At 46.7% G+C, this 9,837-nt stretch overlaps 1 protein-coding gene and 1 pseudogene across 3 annotated transcripts in view; one reads left to right on the top strand and one right to left on the bottom strand.

The window, feature by feature from the left end:
• The first annotated feature begins 520 nt into the window (after positions 1-520).
• Positions 521-9,837, top strand: part of LOC100595981 (cholesterol side-chain cleavage enzyme, mitochondrial) — a 30,523-nt gene continuing 21,206 nt past the window's right edge. The window contains exon 1 of one of the 3 annotated variants that reach the window (XM_030814746.1): positions 521-848. In XM_030814746.1, coding sequence (XP_030670606.1) covers positions 580-848 — 269 coding nt within the window. In that variant the 5' untranslated portion in view covers positions 521-579. Of the gene's footprint in view, positions 849-1,991; positions 2,463-9,837 lie in introns of those variants that run through there. The other 2 variants (XM_030814747.1, XM_030814748.1) reach the window with 2 other exon arrangements.
• LOC100582168 lies at positions 6,077-6,640 on the bottom strand (annotated as a pseudogene).

Genomic DNA, 9,837 nt, shown 5'->3' with positions numbered 1-9,837 from the left:
GAGAAACTCTCTCAAAATAAAGTAAAATAAAATAAAATAAAATAAAATAAAATAGCCTAAGGATGCATTTCTCAGAACATATCCCTGTTGTTCAATGATGTGTGTCTATACAGTGGGGCCATAACTAACACGTATGTTGCCCCAAGCTGGCAAGATGGCTCTGACCTTCTCTTGGGCCCCTCATTTCCCCCAAACACAGGTTGTCTGCAATCTTAACCAGTGGCTGCCAGGGCATGGACTCCGCTGCAGGGGCCAGCGGGAGGCCCCAGCTCAGGCAAAGGCACAGGCAGATATTTCAGGAGGCTGCTAGGGCTGGCACTGAGGGCAGAGACAGAGGGGTCTCCCTGCCCTTTGGAGAACCTCACGCTGCAGAAATTCCAGACTGAACCTTCATACTGAGTAGGGGAGGAGCTGTCTGTGGGTTGGAGCCTGCAGGAGGAGGAAGGACGTGAACGTTTTATCAGCTTCTGGCATGGCCTTGAGATGGTAGTTATAATCTTGGCCCTGGTGGCCCAGGGCTACAGTCATCCTGGCAGTCCCCACTGAAGTGGAGCAGGTAGTCACAGCTGTGGGGACAGCATGCTGGCCAAGGGTCTTCCCCCACGCTCAGTCCTGGTCAAAGGCTGCCAGACCTTTCTGAGTGCCCCCAGGGAGGGGCTGGGGCATCTCAGGGTGCCCACTGGCGAGGGGGCTGGCATCTCCACGCGCAGTCCTCGCCCCTTCAATGAGATCCCCTCTCCTGGTGACAATGGCTGGCTAAACCTGTACCATTTCTGGAGGGAGACAGGCACACACAAAGTCCACCTTCACCATGTCCAGAATTTCCAGAAGTATGGCCCGATTTACAGGTAAGCCTGGCAGAGGATGGGAGCCGAAGGGACAGGGAGGAGGAGGGGCCCGGGTAGCCCTGCTGTTTTCCCCACTCCCCCAACAGGCTGTTCTCCGGTTCCAAACTCCTGCGTAACTTCTTCTTTTTTTTTTTTTTTTTTGGTAATACAATACAGAAATATATCAGGGATATTTCAAAATTCAACATTTGAATCTGTGAATGTCTTAAGTACTCTAAACCAGACATCTACTTTTGAAACAATTGGTGGCAAGACCACCAGCCATCTGTAAGGAAGCTCTTTAATGGGTCCAAACCCCAGGTCTGGCCGGGCATGGTGGCTCACCCATAATCCCAGCACTTTGGGAGGCCGAGGTGGGCGGATCACTTGAGATTAAGAGTTCGAGACCATCCTGGCCAACATGGTGAAACCCCGTCTCTACCAAAAATACAAAAGTTAGCTGGGTGTGGTGGCAGATGCCTGTAATCCCAGCTACTCAGGAGGCTGAAGCGGGAGAATGGCTTGAACCGGGGTGGCAGAGGTTGCAGTGAGCCGAGATCGCGCCATTGCAATCCAGCCTGGGCGACAGAGTGAGATTCTGTCTCAAACAAAACAAAACAACCTCCTCGGTCTGAGGAGGGGCGACTGGTGAGGTTAAGTTTTGAATTCCTGGCCCTGTAGCTGTCAGCCCAGGCAGCGAGTTTTAAAAATTGGGGGAGGGCCGGGTGCGGTGGCTCACGCTTGTAATCCCAGCACTTTGGGAGGCTGAGGCAGGCGGATCACCTGAGGACAGGAGTTCGAGATCAACCTGGCCAACATGGCGAAACCCTGTCTCTACTACAAAAATAAATAAATAAATAAATAAATAGAAACAAACAAACAAACAATAAAAATAAAAAAAAATTAGCCGGGCATGGTGGCGGAGGTCTAATCCCAGCTACTCGGGAGGCTGAGGCAGGACAATCGCTCGAACCCAGGAGGTGGAGGTTGCAGTGAGCCGAGATCATGTCACTGCACTCCAGCCCTGGGCAACAAAAGGGAAACTCCGTCTCAAAATAAAAATAAAAATAAAAACAAAAAACAAAAAAAATTGGGGAGGGCGATTTGAAGTTCAGAGCACAGCGTGAAAAGGTCGCAGCGTGGTCGTTTGGCGCCAGCGACAGCCCCAGCATTCCTCCCAGCGCACGCCGCCGCCCGGGCCGCGCTATTCCGAAATTGGGTCCGCCCTCTCGTCGCCCCCGGCCTGCTCCTACGCTCTTCGCAGGTCGCTCACCTCCGCCTCCCCCCGACGCAGCCCCCCGGGTCGACCCGCGTTTACCTCAGGGCGAGGTCTAGGCGCTCGGCCCCGCGGCGGCGGCGGCGGCGGCGGCGGCCCCACCGCAGGTTCTTAGGTCCCCGTCACTCCGCCGCCAAGTTCCCCAACACGGACTCCGTGCGCTTTGAGGTGTTACGAGGGCGCTGGAGCACTGGCTCCGCTGGCCCTGCCAGGAGGCGGCGGCGAAACAGGGAGCGACCCGGAATGCGTTTCTCTGCCCAGCCTGCGCCCCTGCAGCATCCACTCCTCGCCTCTGCTGGCCTCGGCCCTCGCTCGCTGCGTTCACCGGAGCCCACCCGAGCCGACAGTGGCGCGCTAAGGTGACGTCCGCGCCGCCAGACCTCTCCTGTCCAACTTCTGATCTTACTTCTTCCAGGCCTGGGATGGTGGTGGGTGAAAGGGAAAGTATTCCTAATTCCCAGGCCTGAGGCGTCAAACTTCCCCAGATCCCACTCCCTTTGAAACTCTCGGAGAGAGGTGGTTGGAGAACAAGCCCTACTAAATGCCTCCCTACATCCGTTACCCTCCGCACACCTTGCAAGCGAAGTTTGTTGTCCCCATGGTCGGGGAGGAGACTGAGGCTCAGAGAGGTCACCCAGCTAGATTCCTGTCCTGCTGGGGTGCTGATCTCACCCTTGGCCCTGAGGCTCTGATTCTGTCCCTTCCCTTTCCCAAGAATCGGGTTCGCTTCCTGCTAGGAGGAAAGGCCTTTTTTTTGTCTTTGGGCCTCTGAGCCCCCAGGGCTTGTGGCGTTTTCCTGGGAAAACTGCTAAAGCTGTTTCCACGGTGGGCAGCCTTTCAGCCACACCTGGGTTCTTTGCTAAGAGTCCAGTTGAGAGGGAAGGGAGGTGGCGTAGGGGTGGTTGGGGGCTGGGAGGGGAGACCAGGAGGGACAGTACGTTTTTCTTTAAGTGAAAGGTCTTTACAACTCAGAGCATTCCAATGGGTCAGTCACGAAGAGGGAAGGGTATGATGTGTTGGCCGACTTGATGATTGGGCTGGGGGTGGGTGGGAGGGCAGGCTAGTTTGTGTTGGGGCTTCAGCTGCTTCCTCCCTCCCTCTCTCACAACTCCTTTAAAGTCCAAACTGCCCCTTTTGACAGCTGGTTGGCGGCAGGGAGCTCTCCCTACCCCGCACCCCACCCTATTCAAGGTTGAGTGCTGGGCTTGGGAGGTTGCTCCCCGCTGGGTCTCTCCTTCCTCCCCCTCTCTCCTAGGCCTATTGGTGCCTCTGTTCTGTGCTCACTTCACATAGATCTCTAGTTATCCTTGCTTCCTCCTCTCTTCCCTTTTCACCACTTCCTAGACCCTCAGTAGCAGCTCCTTATTTTATTACGCCCCTTTGTTACCGGTGGAGGGTGTCCAGGTTCTTGGCATCTTGAACAAAGAATTGGACAAAATGTACAGACAAAGTAAGGAATGGATTTATTGAAAATGAATGTACACACCACAGTGTGGGAGCAGGTGGAGCGTAGGGGCTCAAAGGCCCCGTTACAGAATTGTGGGGCGTTTACCCCCTAGAGGATTCCACTGGTTACTTCAGATACACCTTATGTAGATGGAGAGGATGAAGTATTCAAGTTACATAGTCATACACCCTATGGAGAGGATATTTCCTGTTATAGCTGAAGTGTGAATCGATCTTATGTTCCCTGCCTCCAGACCTTATTTTCCTGCCTCATCTGCCCCTTCAAGAGATGTGATCCCTGTAAATCTTTATGCGAGGCAGAGGGACCGATGGCCTTTTTTCTGTAACTGCTTCATGCTGGCTTGGGGCATAGTCCCTACCTATTGTGGATCACGGAACTCTCACCCTGCTCTATCTAGTGGAGGAAGGGTAGCTTCTTGATGTCCAGGGGTGGTGTCTTCACTTGGAACTGGCTGGAACCTTTGTTACATGATCATCTGAAGCTTGATGGTCTCTAGGTGAGAGGAAATGAATTTGGTTAAAAGATTTAATGGAAACTTTAGGGGGTGGATACCTATACTGTCAGAAATGTTTGTTATAGAGATTTGCAGAAGAAAAAACAAAACCTAGTCTTTTCTAGAATCTATGTGTTTCCTTAAAGTCTTGGCATGAGTGGCCCCATTTTGGTTTTGTTTGGTTTGTTGGGGCCTAGTGCATGAGCTCAGTCCAAAACAACGGCCTCCCAGAATTTTGTTGAAAAAAATTCCCTTTTTGATCAGGTTTTCACTTAGATGAGAGTGTAACCAAAACCTAGGGCCTCAGTGCCACTCTCAGTTACCACCATTTTGGGTTTCTGGTCTCAGCATGTCATTTAGAGGTTATGGTGTCCTCATGGTTGCATATTTCTTTGAGCTCCTGTTATTCCAGTTGAAGAGAGACCATATGACATTCTAGAGATGGCTCATGCAAGCATTTAAAACCTTTGAGAGCATACAGCGCATCAGGGAGACCATTATTATGGCTATTGGGAGGATAATACCAAGAATTTGGGAGTATACTCCTTACCCAAGGTCCCCATAAACCAAACCTTCTAAAATCAAATGGATCAAAGAATGAGCTAGACACAGAGTTTACTCATGGCTGGGTGAGGTGGCTTACTTGAGGTCAGGAGTTCAAGACGAGCCTGACCAACATGGTGAAACCCCATCTCTACTAAAATACAAAAATTGGCTGGGTGTGGTCATGTGCACCTGTAATCCCAGCTACTTGAGAGGCTGAGGCAGGAGAATTGCTTGAACCTGGGAGTCGGAGGTTTCAGTGAGCCGAGATCACGCCACTGCACTTCAGCCTGGGTGACAGAACGAGACTTGACTAATCAATTTGTTCATCAATCTACTACCACTGAATTTCTATAATCTTCATTTGATGTATTTCTGTATAGGCCACAAGTGCCAGCAGCTGCACAGATACTTCTCTGTTTAGCCAATTCTATTATAACTTTCACAAGAGAATTTAGAGTCTGTAGCCTTTAGAGTAGAATTTGCTATAGAACCTATCATGAGGGATACATTTCTAATCATTGCTTCTTTTACTTTAAACCATGGAAAAAGGACCTAACAAATGATGCCCTTTTAGAAGAGTGAAGGACTTCTGGCAATGTTCTCTTTAACCCACGATGTGGGTTATGTGGAGTGAATCAATTTTTTGGTTTTGACTGATTATGAGCTAACGCATCTACCATTAAAGTTTCTTACATACATTGGGCCTTTATCCATGTATGAGGCTGGCTGCAAACTCCTTCACAAATAAAAATGTTCCCCATAAGTGCACATAACAGACCCTTTTCCACTTCTATTGTTCATAGAAGGCATAAGCAAGAAAAAATATTCAAAGATAAGAGTTTCATGATAGTAGAAGTCTTCATCTGTGAACTTGGGAAAAGCTGTTCACATCAATGATGCCATCTTCTTCTGGGGAGAAATTTCCATGGTTAGTTTTACCTTAAGCGTTCCAGTGGGTGCACAGCTCCAAGAGCATGGAGGGACCCTTCTCAGTTGTGAGATTATAAACCCAAAGTTCAAGGTCCTGAAGTTTGGTTATAGTGTAGATGGCAAGGACAGTCTTTCTCTGATGTTTCCAGCAGATTCAAACCATAAAAAGCTTTTTTTTTTTTTTAATCTGGTGAAAATACACTGTAGCATAATAATCTACTGTTATAACATCAGCCCTCTTGCATGGGAAAGCTTTTCTACAACCAGAAAACATGCATGGAAAATAACAATGGAATGAAATCCCTTTATAAAATGTTTAAATGGCTGACCAGATGACCAAATGTACCTGAAGCTTTGTTTTCCCAGGAATATGGGATCAAGCATTGGTTATAAATAACTTTTTGTTGTTGTTATTTAGTTTTTATTTCATAATCATAAACTTTAACTCAACTTTGCAGTCCAGCTGGGCATGGAAGGGAACTGCAGCAAGAGCACAAAGATTCTAGGATACTGCAAGCAAATGGGGTGGAGGGTGCTGTCCTGAGCTACAGAAGGAATGGTCTGGCGGTTAAGATAAAACACAAGTCAAACTTATTAGAGTTGTCCATAGTCAGCAATGGTGATCTTCTTCCTGGTCTTGCCATTCCTGGACCCAAAGCGATCCATGGCCTCCACAATATTCATGCCTTCTTTCACCTTGCCAAAGACCACATGCTTGCCATCCAACCACTCAGTCTTGGCACTGCAGATGAAAAACTGGGAACCGTTTGTATTGGATCCAGCATTTGCCATGGACAAGATGCCAGGACCTGTATGCTTTAGGATGAAGTTCTCATCATCAAATTTCTCCCTGTAGATGGACTTGCCACCAGTGCCATTATGGCATATGAAGTCACCACCCTGACACGTAAACCCTGGAATAATTCTGTGAGAGCAGGAACCCTTATAACCAAATCCTTTCTCTCCAGTGCTCAGAGCATGAAAGTTTTCTGCTGTTTTTGGGATCTTGTCTGCAAGCAACTCGAAGGAGATGTGGCCCAAGGGCTTGCTGTGACAGCGATGTCAAAGAACATGGTGGGGTTGATCATGGCTGATAGTACAGGGCTCCTGGTGGCAGTGATGGCATCTGCAAAGCGACAGGTTATAAACTATTTTAAACAATTTCAGTATTAGCTGGTTTAACACAAAAGTCTTTTCTTGATATGTAATTAACTTTTTTGTTGTTGTTTTACGTGGGTTAGTAGCTTTATACAAGAAAATTTGGTCATTTTGTGGTTTACAATAACTTAACATGATTATAATTGTGATTGGTAACATATACTTAGACATTAGAATTTTAGAAATCCCATATAATTTTGGAATATATTATTCACAAAAATATAACCTAAAGAAGATTGAACATCATTTTGGCAATCCCATGTACCTAAACATGTCAAATAATCCTGTTTACCTCTTTTCTGGATGTTTTCAGGGGCCCTCTGATTCATCTAGAAAGCCAGGCATTAGGAAAGACAATTTTGAAACTGAAGTTTGATTTTGGAATTCCAGATTACCATAAACTATTTATTTTGCCAAAATGATGACTCAGAAATTTTAAAGAAGCAAAAACCTTTTATAACCTTCCACACACACAAAAAAATCCAACACTTTCTACTGTTCTTATACACCTTGCATGTAAAACTGTTTCTAGTAGTCTTAATTGCATGTTATAATGGCGAATTTGTTTTTTTTGAGACAAAGTTTCATTCTTGTTGCCCAGGCTGGAGTGCAATGGCATGATCTCAGCTCACTGCAACCTCTGCCTCCTGAGTTCAAATGATTCTCCTGCCTCAGCCTCCCCAGCAGCTGGGATTACAGGCATGTGCCACCATGCCCAGCTAATTTTGTATTTTTACTAGAGATGGGGTTTCACCATGTTGGTCAGGCTGGTCTTGAACTCCTGACCTTAGGTGATCCACCGCCTCTGCCTCCCAAAATGCTGGGATTACAGGTGCGAGCCACAGTGACTGGCCTATAATGGTGAATTTTAACATAAAACCTGGTAAGTTAGGCTGGGTGCAGTGGCTCACGCCTGTAATCCCAGCACTTTGGGAGGCCGAGGCAGGTGGATCATGAGGTCAGGAGTTCAAGACCAGCCTGGCCAAGATGGTGAAATCCCGTCTCTACTAAAAATAAAAATAAAATTAGCCAGTTGTGGTGGCGGGCGTCTGTAATTCCAGCTACTCAGGAGGCTGGGGCAGAGAATTGCTTGAATCTGGGAGATGGAGATTGTGGGTGAGCCAAGATTGTGCCACTGCACTCCAGCCTGGGGGACAGAGTGAGACTCTGTCAAAAAAAAAAACAAAAAACTGGTAAGTTCTGATAAAGTTTCTGATAAGGTTTGAGTACTTCCAGCACAGCTAAGGGCATGGCCAACTCCACCTACCTAGCTGGAAAGCAGGCAAGTTAAACAATTTTCAAAAGCCAAAGAAGAAGCTTATGATGTTAAAGGATTTAGCAAACTTAGTATTTGAACATAATGTACACCACATGTTTACATTTTGAAGACAACTGTATTTTTCCAATACTCTTGAAAACTGTCTTTATTTCCCAAATGTTGTTAAAGTCATGTGAACTAAAAGGCATTACATTTTCTACTTTTCTGACAAAATATTTGACTTAAGCTCTTATTATTATTAAACCAATTAATTTAAAATTTTACAGAGGAGATATACAGTGACTTCTACTTTATATTTAACCAGTTTGCACAGAGGGAAAGAGCCCAGAGACTGACTCATAAGAAATTCTTATACTTTTGCTGGCATGCCAGATTTCTGGGTTCTCTCTTTCACATGCATCCCTGTGAAGAGACCACCAAACAGGCTTTGTGTGAGCAATAAAGCTTTTTAATCACCTGGGTGCAGGTGGGCTGAGTCCATAAAGAGAGTCAGCGAAGGGAGATAGGGTTGGGGCCGTTTTATAGGATTTGGGTAGGTCGTGGAAAATTACAGTCAAAGGGGTTGTTCTTTGGCGGGCAGGGGCAGGGGACACAAGGTGCTCAGTGGGGGACCTTTTGAGCCAGGATGAGCCAGAAGGAATTTCACAAGGTAACGTCATCAGTTAAGGCAGGAACAGGCCATTTTCACTTCTTTTGTGATTCTTCAGTTACTTCAGGCCATCTGGATGTATACCTGCAGGTCACAGGGGATATGATGGCTCAGCTTGGGCTCAGAGGCCTGACATTCCTGTCTTCTTATATTAGTAAGAAAAATAACATAAAATAGTGTTGAAGTGTTGGGGCAGCAAAAATTTTGGGGGTGGTATGGAGAGATAATGGGCAATGTTTCTCAGGGCTACTTCAAGCAGGATTAGGGGCAGTGTGGGAACCTGGAGTGGGAGAGATTAAGCTGAAGGAAGATTTTGTGGTAAGGGGGGATATTGTGGGGTTGTTAAAAGGGGCATTTGTCATATAGAATGATTGGTGATGGCCTGGATGCAGTTTTGTATGAATTGAAAAACTAAACGGAAGACACAAGGTCCGAATAAGAGAAGGAGAAAAACAGGTATTAGAGGACTAAGAAGTGGGAGGACCCAGGACATCCAATTAGAGAGTGCCCAAGGGGATTCAGTGTAATTACTTGTTTGGTTGGTGAGTTTTTGGGCTCTATTCTTGACAGAGTCCTTTTTTTAAGTTGGAGGCTAAGTTTGGTGAGGTGTGTTTTTAAAAGACCATTAGTCTGTTTTACCTTTCCTGAAGATTGAGGACGGTAAGGGGTATGAAGGTTTCACTGAATACCAAGAGCCTGAGAAACTGCTTGGGTGATTTGACTAGTAAAGGCTGGTCTGTTATCAGACTGTATAGAGGTAGGAAGGCCAAACCGAGGAATTATGTCTGACAGAAGGGAAGAAATGATCGTGGTGGCTTTTTCAGACCCTATGGGAAAGGTCTCTACCCATCCAGTGAAAGTGTCTACCTAGACCAAGAGGTATTTTAGTTTCCTGACTTGGGGCATGTGAGTAAAGTCAATTTGCCAGTCCTGGGCAGAGGCAAATCCCTGAGCTTGATGTGTAGGGAAGGGAGGGGTCCTGAGGAGTAGTAGAATAGCAGATGGAACCCTGAGAAGTGATTTCCTTGTGGATAGAGTTCCATGATGGAAAGGAAATGAGAGGTTCTAAGAGGCGGGCTAGTGGCTTGTAACCTACATGGAAGAGGTTATGAAATGATGACAGAATAGAATGGGCCTGTGAGGCTGGAAGGAGATATTTTCCTTGGTCTAAGAACCATTTGCCTTGTGTGGGAAGAGATTGATAGGTGGAA

This window comes from Nomascus leucogenys, chromosome 6 (assembly GCF_006542625.1).
Source record: "Nomascus leucogenys isolate Asia chromosome 6, Asia_NLE_v1, whole genome shotgun sequence".
NCBI classification, from domain to species: domain Eukaryota; kingdom Metazoa; phylum Chordata; class Mammalia; order Primates; family Hylobatidae; genus Nomascus; species Nomascus leucogenys.
Note: the sequence above shows the minus strand (reverse complement) of the source record. Positions and strands in the feature narration are given on the sequence as shown.